This window comes from Coturnix japonica, unplaced genomic scaffold (genome assembly GCF_054131305.1).
Source record: "Coturnix japonica strain WE unplaced genomic scaffold, WE-NBRP24 Scf039, whole genome shotgun sequence".
In the NCBI taxonomy this organism is placed as follows: domain Eukaryota; kingdom Metazoa; phylum Chordata; class Aves; order Galliformes; family Phasianidae; genus Coturnix; species Coturnix japonica.
In genome coordinates, this window is record NW_028188942.1 from 3,362,084 (window position 1) to 3,382,196 (window position 20,113).

Sequence of the window (20,113 nt, forward strand, 5' to 3'; positions counted from 1 at the left end):
AGAAATTCCTTTTATGGTTCTACTATTTTCATTAGTTATTTTGGGAAGATTATCTCCAGTCCAGCAACTCAAAGGTTTTGGGATGTACCTCTGGTCCCAGTTCACCTTGCTGAACCTGTCAACAAAACTAACATCACCTGTCACAGAATGATAGAATCATGAGAGCTGGAAAAGACCACTTAGATCATCCAGCCCAATCATCAGTCCATCACCACCATGTCCACTAAGCCTCCTCTCCTCCTTCTTCACTGACCTTGGTGACTGCAGGGCTGTTTGTCTCACATCATTCTTGCTCATAGCTCTCACATATGCTATGCAGTGGTTTGAACCTTCCTTAACAAAGTTATCACAGAAGTGCCAGCAGCATCACTCCTTGACTCAGCTTTGGCCAGCACTTGAACTGGTTCTGTCTGACATGGGGCAACTACTGGCCTCTTCCTACAGAGAACAACACTGCAGCCTCTTTGCTGCCACAGTCCAGACATTAGACACACATGTGTAACCCGTTCCTTTCACTCCCAAAGTGCACGCACACACCGGTACCACAATGTCCTTGTGCAGCTCCAACACTCTGCACACCCCTGTGCACACACATATATGTGCATGCTCGTCCTTGCACACATACCCACAGACCTATACACACCTGAGCAACCCCACTGGTTTGGGCAAAGACATCTGAACATCAAGACAGTAGTTTCGGTCTCTGAGTTTACACTTAGAGAAGTCTAATCTGGGACAACACAAGTCAGTGAATATTGGGCCAAATCCTTCTGTACTTAATTTTCTTCATCATCATTGTGAAGACGAATAAAACAACAGCACGTTTCTCATTGTTTTTAATGTTCTTTTATTTCTATTGTACAATAAAATTTACATATAAATATGTTCAATATAAATTTATTTTTCCCATGAAACACCTAGACATTTTATAGTTTGAATAAGAACTGCGTCTGCTTTGTGTTTCTTTCCCATTTACAAAACTCAGTGCTTTTAGGTTTATGCAAAATTGTTGAGGATGAGATCACATTGATCTGCTTGGTTCATGCAATCTAACCTGGATACATATGACATAGGAACGTGGTCATCCAAGAAATTCTCAGGAATCAGTGAAGTAAGATTTAGGGTGATTAGGCCCTGGAACAGCCGCCCCAGATTAAGTAGTCACAGCACTGAGCTTGCCAGATTTCAGGAAGTATTTTGGACAGTGCTCTCAGACACAGGGTCTGATTTTTGGGTAGTCCTGTGTGGATCCAGGAGTTGTACTTGATGATCTTTTTGGGTTCCTTCCAAACTGGGATATTCTATGGTTCTATGGTGCTAAAAGTATGTTTAGTCAACAATGCAAACCATCTCTCATACTCTAATAACAGAGCATAAGATGATTCTGTCTGTATTAGGTGGGATGAACTCAGGATATATTCTGAAGTAGGAGCAGTGTTTGGTCATGTGTTATTTCACTCGGAAAATCTGGTAAGACCATACCATAGTTCAGGGCAGACAGCAGGCCAAATCTTCACTGAGCTGAGAAGGTAGCAGGATCTTTGGCAGGTACAAGTGGAGTTCAGACACAGTATTCATGTGAATGAATCACCACATCTTTCTGTTTTGCAAAAGGTGATGTTGATCTCTTAAAAGAGGCCTACATATGCCACAAAGACTTCTGCCCACATTTCTAGTGCTCCTACCAGGAAGTTTCAGAGAAAATATCAACTCGTTGTTCCTGTAACATTTCCTCTGAATCTTGTTGGATTTGATGAACTTTGCTGAATTCAAATCAGGGTTTCCAGGGGAACTCTGCCAGTTTTTCAGCAGTGCACCGTGACGTTCACAGCTCCGAGGCAAATCAGTTACATGGACTAACTGAGGACCAAGGATTCTTTTACTTCAGGGTCTCCAGCTCAGGAAGATGCCCTCTGTGATGACAGCTCTTGAAATGAAGAAAAGGGTCTGGGGCCATGAGCTGGCACTCAGGGTGGTATTTTTAGTGATTGGGTATATCCATAAACAGTTATTTTCTGCTCTTATCCAAGTTTCCTCAAGATGGACTTTCCCAAAATTTGATGAGGTGCCCTTAATCTGTCAACATCTGCTTATTCTATCTTCTTCTCTTTTTAAAAATGCCATATTTTAAAATGAACACTGGAAATTTTCTCTTCTAAGCATTTCTTCTTCCAACACCCCATCCCGTTGACTGAGCATGAGCGTGCCTTTAGTCACTTGGAAAGACAGGACTCATCCTTTGCTGTTGAGGAGAGAGTGGCTCGGAGCTCGTGCTGCTGCCGGGTGCCTGGGACTGGAGGCCTGACTCCAAGTCCCCCTCCAAGAGGCTCGGCTGCTCCTCAGTGACAGTGACTTCGTCCTGCTTGGAGGTGCCGCTGTTGGGGCACTCGGGTTGTGTTTGGTCTGGGCTGCTCTGCAAAGGCACCAGGCCACAGTCCAGGCTGGTGACTGTGTTTTCTGGCAGGCTCAGATCAGCCCCTTCAGCAGAGCTGGGAGAAATGAGTGCCTGAACAATGACCTCCTGCTCTCCGTCGCTGCTGGCACACGGGAGGCTCTCATTTGAATTGCAGCAACTTGTGCTTCCCATGAGGTCTCTGTTGATGGAAGCACTCTCTGAGCAATCAGCACTTGACCTGGCTCTTCTGGGTTCACAAGAGCTCGATTCACCTAGGAAGGAGTGGATACACAGGGGTTAGCATCCAACTTCCTCTGCCCATGGAGGCAAAGGCTTCAGAGAAAGCCTTTTTCATCCTTTGGGAAAACAGGGGTCAGCTGAAGATGTCAGGTATGGGCTTGAACGCCAGAAGGAGGTACAAGCCCACTGAAAGCATGAATTCTACCCATGTTGCTGACAAGCAGTGCTTTGAAAGCTGGATTTGCACCCTTACCTGCCAGGACCACGCGTTCTGCTTTGGAAGGCTCCCTGGCACTGCTCTGCAATTGGTGTTTGGCCATATGGGATCGTTTGCGCAGGCAGAAACAGGAACACCAACTGCCAGCAGGTGATTCCTTCCTCTTGCCGGGAGAACATGGTCTGCAGAGAAAACAGAGCAGTCGTGGTGCAGGGTGAGGGAAGAGCTGCACCGAGCCCTTGCCAGCAGTTCCCTACTCCTGGCACTGCCTGCTTACTGCTGAAACACAGCTTAGAAACGCGCTCTGTTTCAAACAGCAGAGGATGCTTCCATTCCTACAGCTCAGCCCTCAAGTCCTGCTGGCTACATTCCTCTCAACCGTGTCAAGCAAGATGCGGAGCATGTGAGCAAAGGCTCAGCAGCAGGACAGGAGCTGGCAGGCGTAACTGCTTTCTGAGAAAATGGTGCAGCCATAAGGGAAGCTCAAAAGCATCTCTGACTCTTACGTTAACACCTCCTTGGCCTCAGCTCACTGCCATCTTTAATTTCTAGTGCCAGTAAGTCCGACCAACAGCTCTGCTTACAGGAGAAGCGCAATTGGTTTCAGGTGCGTGGCCCTGAAATCTGGAAAACCCCAGTGTTTCCAGGTACAGGCAGCACAGGCCAGGATAGACACCAGCGTGGCTTTCTGCATCTTGTGACTGCCTGCCCAACCAGGAAGGAAAGGCACCTTGTGTGGCTGAACTGAGCCCATAGTGCAACTGTTTTTTAGTTGAGTGCTTGGAGATATAATGGACAAAAAATAAACCAATAGAAATCACCTGAACAATGATGATAGGGGCTGGAAAGGGAATTCCTCTTTCTTTACCTTTCAGATGGAAAACCAATGATTGCGTTGAAGTTCCTCAGTACAGCTGCAGGCCCTTCCTCCACTTGTATCTTGCTGCTCCGTGTTGCAACAGGAGAGCTGCTCTGGCCTCTCCTCTCAGCCTGTGCCTCCTGCAGTGTGAGCAGCTTTGTGGATGGAGACACCCACACAGACTTGGGCCCAGGCAGAGAACTGTGCCCTGCAAGGGAAAACCACAGGTGAGATGGAGGAGGAAGCAGCAGCACAGCCATCCCAGTTCTGCATTTCTCTCAGACTTGCTTATCCGAGACACTGGAAGAAGAGGAGCTCAAAATAACCGTGTGCTCAGAGGTATGCTCGTGGCAAAGGACACAGCCACAATTAAGAGCAGCTCACTGTATCAAAAACAGGCAAACAAAAATCCTAGAAAAACTAGGGGTCTGGGATTTCAGAAAGCTTTGCTGCCACATTTCAATCAAGCTTCAACTGCTTGCAAAAAATCTTAACAGCAGTGATGGTTTTCTCCATGTAAGGTTTGTGTTTGGACACACTAAGGATCCAGGAATGGGGCACCATATTCTAATCTAAGCCCAGAAGCCTGCTGTCTCCTCAACAGTAATAGAATTTTCAAAGGTCTTGGAGAAGCCCTGGATTGGATGAAGCTGTCAGATCAAGATCAAGCTAATGGAGGAAGATGCTCACCTACTCCCTCTCCCATGGCTGGTGTGGATTTGGAGCAGAAGATGACATCTGTGTGGCTGATGAGTAATTCCACAACAGCTGACTGTATCTGCAGCTCCATGCAAGCAGCTTTTCATGCGCAGGAAGCTTGGCTCTGCTGGGATCTGAAGAAAAGGCAGATCTTACAAGTCATTTCCCCGAGGTCACTTCCCCAAGTCTGAATTTCTGTAGCCAAAAACTGTCAAGCTGGGCTCTGGAGACTTCCGCAGTGGGCAAACAGCGATGCCACTGATGTGATGCCACTAATTCTCCTGGATGATCAGAGACACAGCAGTCCCAGCTAAACAAGTGAGTAGAAACTGTCATCTAGAAATTGTGCACCTGGGTTGGGGGACAGCAGAACTAAGCATCGTGTTGAAATGGAAGAAGAAGTTTACCTTAAGAGGTTTGGAGCCCACACTATCGCTAAGTTCTTAGCATGCATGTTTATCACCGAGCAGATCCCTGCCAGAGACACCAAGTGTCTTATTAAGTCCCATGGGGACAGTGCACTGGTGGTCAGCACTGAGGCAGACTTGATGCCTTCCAAGAGGCATCTGGGGAACACAGAAACACAGAATGACCCGGGTTGGAAGGGACCTCAAGGATAATGAAGCTCCACTCCCCCTGCCTGGCAGGGCCACCTATCTTCCACATTTACTAGACCAGGCTGTCCAGGGCCACATCTAACCTGGCCTTGGACACCTCTACGGATGGGGGATCCACAACGTCCCTGGGCAGCCTGTTCCAGGACCTCAGCACTCTCCTAGTAAAGAACTTTCCCCTAACATCCAATGTTAATCTTCCCTCTTTCAACATAAAACCATTTCCTCTTGAACTGATATTATCGGCCCTTTCAAAGAGTTAACACCCCTCCTGATTATACACACAGCCCGTGCCATCAAGGCCAAGCGGTGCAAGCACTGGGCAGCTTTACAGCCTGATTGCACAGTGCAGCTCCTCGCAGCAGGCATTCGTCTCCAAGTCCACTTTGCTATTAACCCCATTCTACCAATAGCAGGAGAACAGCAAAGGAAAAGGAATTCTCACAACCATTGTGAATAGCTTAAATAAGCACCTCCTGGCACCACCACAAGTGCCATCAGTGAGAGGCAGGATGTGGCAAAGACGTGACTCATGGGGCTAACAGAAAGAAGACCTCAGAGCTGGGGCACTGCTACAACCACTAACCAGGATGGCCAGGGAACTGGTACGTGTCATTTCCAAGACATTGCCCTGAGCTTATAGAGATCCTGGCATACAGCTGCTCGGTCAGCAGAGGGTTCAGGAGCTCCCTGAAATACATCTTACACAGGGAGCTCACGCTGTGAATGTCTTGGACGCTGAGCTCAGGAACCTGCTCCATATTGAATTCATGGCTGCAGAGAAGGACACAGAATTGGGCAGAGGGCTTTGAGGAAGATGAAAACAAGCCCAAAGCCACACAAAATACAGTCAAGAAAAGGAAGGACTTCTGCAGAGCCTTCCATACGGTCTCACATCACAGTTAGAAGCAGGAGAGCTCTTGTGGCACAAAGCTTGGAGCTGGAGAAATCAAGGCTGCCTCTAAGATAGTGCTTGCTAAAAGACTTGTGCTCTAGACACCTCACACCTTCAGTGTTCTTCTTTGGACATATCCCAGGATTTCGGTGTCCTTCTTGCAGTGAGGGGCCAAGAACTGAACACAGAACTCAAGGTGAGGACTCACCAGTGCCAAGTACAGGGGGATGATCGATTCCCTGCTCCTGCTGACTCCAACCTTCTGCATTCCAGTTCCAATCTAAACCATTCCTGCTGTGGTAGTACTTGAATCCTCATTTGGGGCTGGACCTCAACAGGTCAACACATCAGAAATAACACAATGTGCATCTTGAAGACGTGTCTCAAAGCCCAGAAAATCCAACTCTCTGACCTTGGCACAACTCACCAACCAAGAGCCAGGCCTTGACAACTTGGCTGATCTGAGCACATAGGAGGGGGCCAGACAGTGGACCAGAAGTGTCCATTTCCACTGAAGCTCCTTGTAGAGAACAGCACCAATCAGCAGGCGTGAATCAATTCATTCACAGGCTTCACAATGAGTCTGTTTCTTTATAAAAGAAACCCACATCGATTCCTAATCAAAAAAGGGAGGAGTTAATATGGACCAAAGAAGTTTCTGTTCCTACGCTTCATCCCTCACCCCAACTTCCCTTGCCCCATCCCCAACTCCTGGATGATGCCCACAAGCTTAAAGACAGGTCTCAAACCCACAGGGCTCCGTTCACAATACTCCATCAGAATGGATGTTACACTTCTTCTATACACTCAAACAGACTGAGCAGTGGTATCTCAGTCACTTAAAACACACAGAAGCATCCAAACCCAGAGCACACACATCCCTTCCTGTGGTACTGCAGCCCACAGCTCACCTTCACACCTCTGTTGATTCCTGGTGTTTTACACACATGCAGCCTCGCTACGGTTCCATGGGTGTCACACAAGACCTGCAGGACCTCTTTCTCCGCAAACCCCACCTGTTGGGTGTTTCCTGTTGGCACTGAACATGAACAAATCTACCGCTGAGCAACAGGACGTGAGACAAACAGCAGAAAACAACCAACCTGCAGAACTAACTCGTTTGGGTTGGCCCAGATGTTAGCATGCTCCCTTTCCATGGCCCAGGCCAAGCTTGATGAGCTGCTCCTCGTTTGCAGAGGGGGAGAACGCTGCAGATGGGATGTGGTGGCTATGCACACATCATGCCTTTCTCTTGCTTTTCCTCTCTCCATCTTCCATTAGCAAACAGCATCTATAAGCTTTCCTTCCTGAAAAAATCACTGGTTAAAAACGAATTGGTAAGCTTGCTTTTAAAACTGCCTTCTTTATGCAGCTTGATGCTTTAAAGCAGAAGCTCACCTAGCAATGGTGGGTCAAGTACAATTTGCCCTTGGTCAATCCATGCTGACTATTCCTGAAGATTCTTCCTCTTTAAAGCTCTGTGTACATCCAACCTAACTCCAAAATCTTATCAACTGTGCCTTATCACTTTCCATTGCGTTTTAAAATCCTCACTGACTCCTTTACTTGTTCCCTTGCTTGCTATTTCTGTGCAAACCAAACACTGGAGTTAGGGTTCTTGTAAAATGAACCATGGCCTACAGGTAGAAGGCACCAAAATTTATGCTTAACATACTTTGCTCAATCTGTATCTTACTTCGGTCAAGGTTTACTAGATACTGAAGTATGGAGTAAGCACTATATACAATGAGAAGTAAATTTCTGGATTAAGTGCTATATTTTTTCTGTAAGAAACTAGCACTACATCTTTACACACCTGCTTTGTTCTCTGAGTATTTAGATCAAGCGGAGATTCTTCAAACACTGAAGCTACATCAGAAAATTCCATGGATCCAAACACATCTGGCACATGGCTGCAGTCTGGCACATCTTCATTATGTCAGAGCCTTTTCAGACTGAAAAGAAATGTGCCATTGAGATTCTTTTGCAGAATTAAAAGAAAGATTTCATCAGAAGATTTCATCACTAAAATCTAAATAAGATTGCTTTGCAAGTTCCAAACTATGGCTAAGAGCTAATGCAGGTCCACAAGCCAGCAGCAAAAACTTTTATATTATGTTCTTAATACTGTAATTTTGGATTTGACGTTCATATCAAGAGCAGAAGGGAAATTACTCTTAGAGCTCAAGTCATCTTTCACAGCCTGTGTCAACAAGAGCAGCACCTCATAGCCTTTGGTTTGAAGACCCGGACCACAAGCTAGCTAATGATTTTACACAGAATTCCAGAGTTCAAGTCATTGTTTCTATTAGGGCTGCAATTCTACTGAAAGCCTTCAAGTTCATCACACTGAATTATCACTGGCACCACACATAACTCCACGTTACATATGTGATCACAAGCAACCTGGCAACTTCAGACAATTCCAAAGCACTCCACGTGCACTTTGCTACTAAAGTACAGAAAAAGGAATTAACATCAGAAATAGCTGCAGTCAAAACCATCTAAGAATCCAAGTCTCCAGGAAACAAGGAAAGCAAATCCTCTCCAGGACTGTCTTCTAAAAGGAAACAGATCAGAAAGGTGAGATCTTTCCCCCTTTGATCACCCACTCATGTAACGTCCATGTCATTTCTAAGTATGCTGCCCAGACCAAGACTGAGGATGCTTCAGAAGAAGACCTTCCCTGCTAAGCCAAACAGAACAAGTAAGGTACCAAAATATGTAGAGCCAAACATGGAAAGGTGCTCTAAGAAGGTAAGCATCACAAGAGACCAACAGGAATGCTTACACAATCCAAACAATGCACAATGTCTGTTCCACAAGCTGCCAAGAGGAATGTGTGCAGTACTCACAGCGCACCATGTACACTGCTTACTGCAGTCATACTACTTCGTAGGACCAGCCCAACTTACTGAAACATTTTAATGAACAGACCGAACTGTATGGAACTAGGAGGACAAGTGGTGAGAGACCACAGGCTGAATGCAAGCCAGCAGTGTGCTCTGACAGAAAAGAAGTACAAGATCATCAGCTGCATTAAAAAGCAGCACAACCAGACCATGACAAGTCATTCCTGCTTCAACACTCACTGGACCACATCTACAATACTGTATCTGGTTTTTGGCCAGGAAGGATAACAACCTGAAGCAAGTTCTGGGGATGACCTCCAGCCTGTGCAGGGGGCTGAAGCTCCCACTCAGAGAAGAGAAGCTGGGGAGAATGATCTTTGTTCAGAGTGCCTTCCAGTAGCCTTAGATAGAGGGATTTCATAAGATGCCTAGGAAAATGCTCGTGCTGTAATGATTTGCTTTACTGAGAGATACCAGCAGCTTACAAAATGCCAAGCTCTAACCTATTGGTGAGGAAATATTCAAGCCTTCCAGTACCTAACCTGTGCTTCAAGTCTTCAGTGACAGAAAATCCATTGGATGGGGCCAGAGGAATGCATCTCACCCCATACCCTCTGTACAGCCACCATTTGTTTAAAGGATCACTCTTCCTTGAGGCACAAAACTAGAGCAGGTTACACAACAGACTGACACCACAAGGGCTTCTCTCTAGATACAAACTGCAGCAAAGAGCATCACAAAAATGGGAAACCAACACTCAGATCAGATCTGTGTCTCTGCTCCGCTCATTAGGAGCATCATGTTTTACTCCCCTTTCAGAGGAAGATACTTCTTCAAGGATAACAAAATCCAGCTCAGCTACACAACACAGTACCAAATAGCAATAATTATCTAACATTTCCTGTAGGGAAAGAATCCTAAGCACAAGTTATTCTCTGAGTTTCAGCTGGAACTGAATTATTTTCTTCAGTGTCTGATTTAATACTACGTTTTCATTCTAGAGAAACAATGGAGATAGCGCAGTGATGCTTACAGTTGCTGCCAGGCAGCGTTGTACAGAGCCACAGTCAATCTCAGCTGAGAGCCCAAGGAAGTGAGAAGGAACAGAACTAGGACAGCTGACTTAAACTGGCCAAAGGATATTCCATACTATATGACATATTGTGGAAGGAGTTTTGAAGGGGGTATAACTTCATGTCAATCTCTTCCACTACTAGGAGGCTAACTGGACACTGATTGGTAGGTGGTGAGCAATTGCTTTTGCATTCATCATAACTATTATCCTTTATCTCAGTAAATAATTCTATCAATTCAATCAACCCATTAGTTCTACTTTGTGTTACTTCTCCCGCCTTAAGTTCTCTCCTGCAATCCACTGGAATGGAGTGGAGTACTGTAACTTTCTCTCCCAACAGAAAAATAAAAACACATTCATTATTATTTATGGAAGACTGACTACAGTTCAGGCTCACTGGTTTGAGGTCTCTAGGCATAACCCTGACTGTGAACATAAGCAATTGCTGAAACAATATGTCAAAAAAAGACTGGAGCTTCCTCTTCCAAAAGGTGGTCCTTAGAAACAATGCAATCAAACAGCTTCCCTGTAAGATAAGGTTATCTGAAAATGCATTTAGAGAGTATCAGAGAAAGGTAAGTAACAATGACAGCACAGAAAGCAGAAACTATTTCTTACCTCTATGACTATAAATATTTCTTTGGTGTCTCTCTTACGTGATCCAATGGGCAAACATGTTGATGACTTCAGTTCTTCATGGCATCAATTTCTGTTTTAGCATGAGGCAAGTCATCCTTAAGAGACCATAAAAGCAAGCGATGAGATTGCTAACTACTGTGACATACCAGGTACCACATCTGACTGCTGTGAAACATAACAAGCACATACGGGACAGTACACAATTCAACATCAACTCAGCAATGACTGACATCACTCCCATAGAAATTCTGAAACAGAGCTGTGAAAAATGAAAAGTAAAACATTCAGCATTTTCATTGGTATTTTGGTAAAGTTGCTGTAATAATGTAACAATAATGTAATGTAATGTAATAACGTAATAACTTCCTCCATTTTACAGCCAGAGAATACTGCCCTCTGAACAACGAGGAAGAAGATTTGTGGTGCTCTGTTAAACTTTTTCCAGCTCTACAGCATCTTTCAAAAGGCAATGGGACCAGTAGGCTGCATTCGTATGTACCATCCCACCTGCCCCCGTGTTCTTGAGAACTCCACAACTCCAACAGAAGATATTCTCATATTTAAATGCCTTTTGGCTTACCCCTACAGTAACTTTCTCCATGATTTTTAGTGCAACTTTTTCACCAGTAAGAAGATGCCGCCCGAGTTTTACCTTGGCAAAACCACCTACAAATCAAAACACAGATGCTTAAAGTTGAGTGTGAATTCTTCTCTAATATAATATTACAATTTCCAACTGGTTTAAAAAACGAATTTCAAATTTATACAAATGAAACCTGACTTAGAGAACTGACAAGAGCTGTTAATCTATTCTCAGATTAATTCTAGAGTGGTGAGACAGACTGTTAGGCGTGCTGTTTCTGTACAAAGATGACACTTACCCGTTCCAACTGTTTCATGGAATTCCTAGTACTTGAGAATTTCCTCGTAGTCACTGACAGACATCCTGAATGTGCAAGAACTGAAGATCCTCCAAGCACGTGCAATGAGGAAGTGCCAGCAGTGTTCACATCCTACTTAGGACATATTCTTAGAGGCAGAAGGGACACTCGTGGCAGATCCAGCAATGCTCATCTTCTCACCAACGTGCATCCCCCTCTCACCCAGCAACAACAAAACACAGTGCATGAAGCTGGCTTCACTTAGGTTAACAATATGGAACATCCCTCAGGGCTTTGTGCCACAGAGCAGTAGCAGGGCTGGTCTACAGCTTGAGGAAGCAGTGGAAGCCTTTCCCTGTATGGTTACAGTGTCCCTGCACGCACCCCACAGCCAGAGCGTTGCAAGCTGAGCTGTCTTGCTGTTTCTTGTACTCATCCCAATCTCTGCGAATGAAAACTCAGAATTCAGTCAAGGCGTTGATTGAGCACGAGCGTGCCTTTATTCAATAGGAAAAAGGAGGGGGTGTGAGGTCTGGAGGAAAGATGGGACTCATTCTCTGTTGTCTGACGAGAGTGTCTCAGAAGTCGTGCTGTTGCCCAGAGCCTGGGACTCTTGGCCTGATTCTACCTCCCCCTCCAAGATGTTTGGCTTCTCCTCTGTAATGCTGACCTGAGCCTGCATGGTTGTGCTGCTGTCGGGGCACTCGTGCTGTGCTTGGGCTGGGCTGTCCTCGAAAGGCACTCGGTTCAGGCTGGTGCCTGAGGAGTCTGGCAGGCTCAGGTCAGCAGCTTCAGCAGGTATGGGATGAACGAGAGCTTCAACGATGATGGCATTCTTCTCTTTATAACTGATGTTATACGGAAGGCTTTCATCTGAACTGCAGCATCCTGTGCTTAGTAACAGTTCTTCATTGATGGAATCACAGGAAGCTGCATCGTAACATGCCCGGTGTCTTGGAGATATACAAAGGCTCGGGTCACAAAGGAAGGAGTAGATGCACAGCAGTTAGTGTCAAAGTTTCACAAGATGAATCATGAAACAGGTTCTTGACATTTGGCTATGCAGTGATGGTGGGCAGAAGCAAATAGGCTTCTAGCAACAGTGTCACTGCCTTGAAAGTGATCCTCGTGCAGGTCCAGCTCTTGTGTTGACAAGAGACTCATTTGGGAAAGACAGGGGTCAACTGAAGATGTCAGGCACAGGCTTGAATGCCAGAAGGATGTACAAGCCCACTGAAAGCATGAATTCTACCTGTGTTGCTGACAAGCAGTGTTTTGAAAGCTGGATTTGCATGCTTACCTGCCAGGACCAAGACTTCAGCTTCAGAGGGCTCCCTGGCACTGCTCTGCAGTTGGCGTTTGGCCACAGGGGAAGGTTTGCCCAGGCAGAAGCAGGAACGCCAACTGCAAGCTGCTGACTCTGCCCTCTTACTGGGAGAACTCATTCTGCAGAGAAAACAGAGCATGCTGTCAGTCGTGGTGCAGGGTGAGGGAAGAGCTGCACCGAACCCTTGCCAATAGTTGCCTGTTCCGGGCAATGCCTGGTTTCTGCTGAAACACAGCTTAGAAAAGCGCTCGTTTCAAACAGCAGAGGATGCTTCCATTCCTACAGCTCAGCCCTCAAGTCCTGTTGGCTAAATACCTCTCAACGATGTCAAGCAGGGACATGGATCCCGAGAATGTTGGAGGCTCCGGCTGCTTCGCTCTCCTGGGGCGGGCCTTCAACAGGGAACGAAGGCAGGAGATGAACTTGCCCCGTTTCTTTGGCTCTGTGCAACAAAACAAAGAAACAAGTTCATTTCAGGCTTGGCTCGGTTGGACGAGGCCAAGTGCAACGCATTCAACAGAACACGTAACAACAGAAAGCATGTTCCCAACAAGGACACACAAGAACGGATTTTCCCCATCCCTGGAGGTGCCCAAGGAGCTTAATGCAGTTCTCTTTCTAAGCTTGCTCAACTCGGGCATTAATGAACCCCCTGAAAGCCACCTTCAGACCCCATTTTACTAACCCGCATTGTCAAATGTAAAATACGCACCTGGCTTTGGCAATGAATGTAGGATGGACTCGGGCAGTTTTCCCCTGATGAGTTCCACGCACTCACCAGGGAAAAAACCAACCTGTAATAAGAACAAAAAGACAGGTGGGCATTAGCCCAAGCCCAGAGCCAAAGGGAAGGTCCTCTGACACCGACACAGGGCAACTGTTTGCATCCAGAAGCCATCCTGTGCAGGCAGAGCAGCTCCAACCGGAGATTCTAGACACTACTGAAGCTGTGCTCTCTAGTCAAAAATGTGTGCCTACCTCAAAGCCACGCTTGCCTCTCCACCAGGGGCTCATCTCCTTTGGTGGCATATCAACAATGCACACGATGTCTCCAACCTGCAAAAGATTGAAACATCAATCCCAGCTTCAGCACAGCTAAAACAAAAGCCTTCTTCTACGACACAAAATATGAGAGTATTCCCGAGGCGTTCACACTCTATACTACTCTCTGTGCACAACAACAAGGAACGCCTGGAACTGCTTACCTCCAGAGAGAGCTCATCCGGCCCCTGGGCGACATGGCTCCTAATAACGTGGGCTGCTGCAATCGCTGGTACGTTTAAAGATGACATAGCACGCACCAGCTGCGGCTTCCGCATGTTATCAGCCTGCAAAACAGAGCACAGGCCGTGGTCAGGAGATGAGGACAAATCAGGAGGATTTCAAGGTGAGGAGCACATCTGCAGAGAAAGCTGCAGCAAATGCGCTCTATCCTTATCAGGAGCACTTCAGAAGGAGCTGCACGTCTCATCACAGTTATTTCCCTTCCTGGTGTGCATTGCCAGGCCATGCAAAGATGCATCTCTCTCTACCCAGACTCATCAGCAATGGCACTGGCGCAGACAGCTGGCCAGGCCCTTTTTGGCCCATTCTTTCCTGCAGGAGAGTACATCTGCAGCTCCTTCTAATGGTTCAACACAGGGAACAAAGACCGGCCAGAGCTTCATACTGTACCTCCGTCGCCGCCACCTCAGGCTCACGGCTGATCTCACTGCACGCAGCACCCATAACAGCAAGTGTGAAGAGCTGGAACAGAGCAGAAACACACTTCTGTTTTCTCTATTCACACAGCACAGTATGGACAGACTTCTTCAGAACTACATTCACATACCATGTGGCAAAACCATGTGGGGGGACAAATCATGGCACGTACCTGGCAGTGAGATCACCTCAAGCTATCTGCAGCAGTTGTCGCTTTGCTCGGATGAAATGAGAGCAAAAGCTGCACCGAGGCAGTGGGCGGAGGGTGAGGAGAGGAGAGAGAAAGAGCAGGTCAGTGAGCAGGGCTAAGACATCCATGGAATAACACACACAGCACAACCGTCCCATCCACTTGCTGCAAGACATGCTGAGTCTCAGGCTACGTGATGCCTGTCCGCCCAGCAACTTTACAATGCTTCCACTACTGAGCAAAGACAATGGAAGAAGCACGGGACAGGTGCCAACTTTACTGATACCCCCTTTGGAACGTGTGTACCAGGGGAAAATTATGTCTGATGGTCAAGAGTAAGCAATACGGTGCTGTGAGCTCCGACAGCCAGCAGTTCTCAACACCTCATTGCCCACCCATCCATCCCACGCCAGCTCAGCTTACCTACAAGGTGCTGCGCACGACGGTGAGAAGAAAAAGGCAATAAAGGCGCCAACTGCCAACACCGCCAACTGCCAACACCGCCAACTGCCAACACCGCCAACTGCCAACACCGCCAACTGCCAACACTAACTAACGGCACTAACGACACTAAACGCACAAGAACAACAAATCAAGCAACCACTCCGACCACTAGCTCACCCACAAAGGAACACAGAACGCACCGCTCCTCCCCTCATTCCAGCCGCTTATGACATCACCAACGGCCAACAGCCTGGTCCACCATGACCCCCCACAAGGCGGGGAGCCAAGACCACGTGGTCACGTCTGATTCCAACACGGCACCACAACATTCCAGGACTCAGTGTGGGCTTGGAATTCTATCCTGGTGTGGCAGCGCAATGGGAGGTGTTAGGGCACAGCTGAAGAGCTGACAGACAACGGACGTTTCCAAAGGAGGGTGCCAGATTAACTCTCAGCATTCTCTTGCGGGGCTCTTAGGAATGCTTCAAACCCATTTTCACTGCCTAGCTCATTTCTAGAAAGTCCAGTTGAGAAATGCTCACTTTGTCTGGGGAACGCCTCTATGCATCATGAATGAAAAAAAAAATAAAATGGGCACGCGACCCTATGAAACTTACCTCTCTGCTCTTGTTGTCAGCCAGACACCTCAGATGAGCATGACGTGTCCCTGCTCCTGAATGAAGATTCACCCAAGTCTGTGTTCCTCTCTGCTCCATCTCTGGGTCTAAAAGAAACACAGACAGAGATGATTACAAGATCCTTTGTGCAGATGAAAGCACAGAGTGCACACGAATTCTCTTTAGCAAGAACAACTACTTGAGAATGCATAGAATCCACACATAAATTTACTTTCTCTTTAACCCTTTTTCCTTTGTACATGATTCCACTATTTATACCCTCAATTAATGATTCGTACTGCACATGATGTTATGATGTAGAATATTGACAGCAACAGCACAAAACTATGACAGAATCCACAGACAGTTTTTTGAGAGGTAGTATGAAAGATGAACAGAAAGGAAATAGATTCATTAAAATAACCTTGTTAATCCTCTCCCCGTCAAAAAAGGAAGACTTCTGGGCAGTGTTACCAGCAGCTCCTAGAACACCTTGCACCACAAACTGCGGCACATACATTTTCTTCCCACAGGTCCCTCACCTCCCTCATTAGTTTCAGATTCACTCAGGTTAAAATACATGGATCAGAACAGCCATTCAGTTCTGCTTAGGCAGGATCCCACCACCGGGATGTCTCCCAGTCCCATTCCCTGCTTTTCCCAGCACCAGTTGGGGAAAGGAACAGCAACTGACATCACCTACCCAGACTTCTGCAGGGCCTTCCATTTGGTCTCACATCACAGCGAGAAGCAGGAGAGCTCTCGTGGTACAAGAGAGTGGTGGGCTGGAGAAATAAAGGCTGCCTCTAAGATGGTGCTTCAAACAACATGTGGAACTGGACATGAGACATGAAAGACAGGGCTACATGCCCCAAAAGGGGGGAAGTTCCAGTTGCTGCAAGCCATCGAGGTAACCAATAGAGGGGCCCTGACTACAGCCTGGGTGGGGAAAGGGACAATAGAGTATACTGGGCTGTGTGGATTAGGTGGCCTGGCACATCTCAACCACAGAAATATAAAGCCTTGGTGGACACTGGCGCACAATGCACCCTAATGCCCTCAAGTCACCAAGGGACACAACCAATATAGATCCATGGAGTGACTGGGGGTTCCCAAGAATTGACTATGTTGGAGGCCGAAATAAGCCTCAATGGTAAAAACTGGCAAAAACACCCTACTGTGACTGGTCCAGAGGCTCCATGTATTTTGGGTATTGATGACCTTAGGATGAGATATTTTAAGGATCCCAAGGGCTATCGATGGGCCTTTGGGATAGCTGCTGTTAACACAAACTGTGTTAAGCAGCTGTCAGCTTTACCTGGTCTGTCAGATGATCCTTCTGCTGTGGGGTTGCTCCAGATAAAAGACCAAGTGGTACCAATTGCCACCAAAGTGGTACAAGACAGCAGTTCCGCACCAATAGGGACTCATTGCTCCTCATTCACAAGCTAATTCGCCAATTAGAGAATCAGGGATTGATTAGCAAAACTCACTCGCCTTTTAACAGCCCCATATGGCCAGTGCGTAAAGCCAATGGAGAATGGAGGCTGACGCTGGATTACCGTGGCCTGAATGAATTCACACCTCCATTGAGTGCTGCTGTACCAGACATGATAGAACTCCAGTATGAACTGGAGTCAAAAGAAGCAAGGTGGTTTGCCATCATTGACATTGCTAATGCCTACTTTTCCATCCCATTGGCTGCAAAATGTAGGTCACAGTTTGCTTTTACCTGGAGAGCTGTTCAGTATACCTGGAACTGTTTACCTCAAGGGTGGAAGCACAGCCCAACCATTTCCATTGGTTGATCCAAGCTGTCTTGGAACAGGGTAATGCTCCCGAACACTTGCAGTATATTGATGACATTGTCGTGTGGGGCCATACAGCAGCAGAGGTTTTCAAGAAAGGAAAACAGATAATCCAAATTCTTTTGCAAGCTGGTTTTCCCATTAAGCGCAGCAAGGTGAAGGGGCCTGCCCAGGAAATCCAGTTTTTAGGTGTAAAATGGCAAGATGGGCATCGACACATCCCAGCAGATGTGACTGACAAAATCACTGCTATGTCTCCTCCCACCAACAAGACAGAGACCCAATCTTTCCTGGGAGTAGTGGGCTTTTGGAGAATGCATGTCCCAAACTACAGCCACATAGTGAGCCCCCTCTATCAGGTAACGTGGAAGAAGAATAATTTCTCATGGGGTCCTAAGCAGCAGCAGGCTTTTGAGCAGATAAAACAAGAGATAGCCCATGCCGTGGCCTTGGGGCCAGTACGGACGGGACAGGATGTGAAAAACATAATCTACACTGCTGCTGGAGAAAAAGGTCCCACTTGGAGTTTGTGGCAAAGAGCTTCAGGAGAGACCCAAGGCCGACCCCTGGGATTTTGGAGTCAGAGCATATAAAGGGTCTGAGGAGCGCTATGCTTAAACTGAGAAGGAGATCTTAGCCGTGTATGAGGGGGTTCGGGCTGCTTCTGAAGTAGCTGGGACTGAGGTTCAGCTCCTTCTAGCACCTCGCTTGCCTGTGGCCCCCCTGTCACGAACACAGGTAAATTTTTGTTTAAACCGTGACAACTACCCAGAATGCTGCATCAGGGAATTTTTGCCTAGAACTTTAGAGAACTATTTTTAACTTAGAAAGGTCAGAGATAGAAAGTTCACACTGATTTCTGGGTCACCAGCCTCACCGTACATTAGCATTTTTGGTTTTTAAATGATACATAAAGTTCTCAATGGCACTGCTCTAGTTGGTAGTTCTTTCCCTTTCCATGCAGCTCGCTCTGTGCATGGCTTGTGAACCGCTATTCAGGCCAGACAGCTGCAGCCCCAAAGACCTGCCATAAATGTACAAATTCTACCAGGATAATGTCTTGGGAGTGGAGAAACAGGATGCGCAGTCATATGGCTCTCACACATACCTTGTACAACCAGCTTGGCTCTGGACTGGGCATCACCAATGTCACAGGTGTACACGTCACTGTCACTTTTCTCCAGATTTCTTATGCTCAGCTGCAGGTCTCGTCCTTTCTGTGCCATCTCGTATTTCCTGCCAGGCCTGAGCTCAGCAATGCCTTTCCTCCATATGACGGTGTATGAGCATTTCTCGCACTGAAATGAAAAAATTGTAGTTCCACTTTCTTCAGTTTTCAGATCTGAAAGTTCCTTGATAAAGTAATTAGGTTTTTCTGGAAGGAAAAGAGGGGGATGAGGGTGTGGGACAAAGGGATTTGTTACCCGAACAAGTCTCAAGCATACAGAGGTGTCCTGAATCTCCTTTGCCCTCACTTCTAGAACATCACATAGAGATGCAAAGAATCTAAGAAGTCCACAGAGTCCACCCATTTACATAGGTTTGATAATTCCAGTAGATATCTGGAAAGTTCAATACCATTATACATGCGCTGGTAGGATCTCATCTGATAAACTGCATATAGTTTTGATTACACATATTCAATATAGACTAATTCAGATTGCCATCTTTTCTTGGCTCACTAACAACCAAGATCATAGAACCATAGAATGATCACAGAATCATAGTGTGGCCTGAGTAGGAAAGGACCTCAAAGAGTATCTAGTTTTAAACCCCCTGTCAAGGGGCCACCAACCACCAGACCAGGCTGCCCAGATCCACATCACACTGGAGAATCATTCGGTTTCCAGATTATTTTAAGGAAAAGATTTTAATCCATCGTATTTTCTGAAAACTAAGAATTGATCCTGCTCAAGGAAACAGAAGAGAAAAACATCACCCACAGGCTGCAGATATTTACCTCGACTTCTCTACATGCCATCCCCAGTGTGCTTTTCAACTCACCTTGCACAGTGACCCTGGCTTTTGTTATGGAGTCCTCTGTCTCACAGGGGTACTCCCCACTGTCCTTGGCAGTAGAGTCATGGATGATCAGAATGGCCCCAGTTCCCTCCTGCTGCAAGTCGTACTTCTGGCTTTTTCTGATTGCTTTGCCATCCTTGTACCACCTGATGTTCAAATCCGGTTTTGACAGCTCACAGCTCAGGCTGATGTCCTGCCCTGCTGCTGCTGTCTTATCCTCCAGCTGTTTTGAAACCTCAGTAGGTTTTCCTGGAAGAAAACATTGCTTTTTGAGTAACATACACTTAGGGTAGGATGCCTCTCTCAAAATACATGCATCTACATGCTGGAGATAAGTTAGAGAGGCACTTGCAACAGACGCCATCCTACAGCCAGCAGTAATCTGCAAAGTACAGACAATAGAATTCCAGGCAGCATTTATTCTCTCTTAAATCTACCCCATTGAGGATGATGAACCATGTCTGAAAACTGCCTCTCTCTTCTCTCCACTCATCACACTGGGAGCCTCGGATGATGCTCTCAGATGCACATGCTCTAGATAGGAATTTGTTGTACAGCTAGATGATGTGAAGGCCATCCCTTCAGCTTATACTTAGAGGATATTTGCTCCCACAGTTCCCTCAACAGATCATTCCTGA

The 20,113-nt window shown here is 46.6% G+C and overlaps 2 protein-coding genes across 14 annotated transcripts; both read right to left on the reverse strand.

The window, feature by feature from the left end:
• Positions 1 to 830: 830 nt before the first annotated feature.
• LOC146753268 (rho GTPase-activating protein 32-like) lies at positions 831 to 10,965 on the reverse strand. Of its 13 annotated transcripts, none has more exons than XM_085530902.1 (8): positions 10,465 to 10,965; positions 7,736 to 7,874; positions 6,831 to 7,226; positions 6,128 to 6,535; positions 4,402 to 4,884; positions 3,721 to 3,919; positions 2,889 to 3,034; positions 831 to 2,667 (listed from the first exon to the last, which is right to left on the reverse strand). In XM_085530902.1, exons 5-8 carry the CDS (start codon positions 4,499 to 4,501, stop codon positions 2,210 to 2,212), a joined length of 903 nt encoding a protein of 300 aa, XP_085387028.1. In that variant the 5' UTR covers positions 4,502 to 4,884; positions 6,128 to 6,535; positions 6,831 to 7,226; positions 7,736 to 7,874; positions 10,465 to 10,965; the 3' UTR covers positions 831 to 2,209. The 13 variants fall into 13 exon arrangements, with proteins under 13 accessions (XP_085387028.1, XP_085387032.1, XP_085387027.1 ...); XM_085530906.1 differs by having other exon boundaries at positions 6,831 to 7,238; XM_085530901.1 differs by having other exon boundaries at positions 6,831 to 7,506.
• A 4,033-nt stretch (positions 10,966 to 14,998) lies between these two features.
• LOC146753269 (obscurin-like) lies at positions 14,999 to 19,156 on the reverse strand. Its single transcript, XM_085530827.1, has 4 exons — positions 18,878 to 19,156; positions 18,562 to 18,751; positions 15,646 to 15,752; positions 14,999 to 15,007 (listed from the first exon to the last, which is right to left on the reverse strand). The coding sequence occupies exons 1-4, from the start codon at positions 18,983 to 18,985 to the stop codon at positions 14,999 to 15,001; spliced, it is 414 nt and encodes a 137-aa protein (XP_085386953.1). The 5' UTR covers positions 18,986 to 19,156.
• Between the last annotated feature and the right edge of the window lie 957 nt (positions 19,157 to 20,113).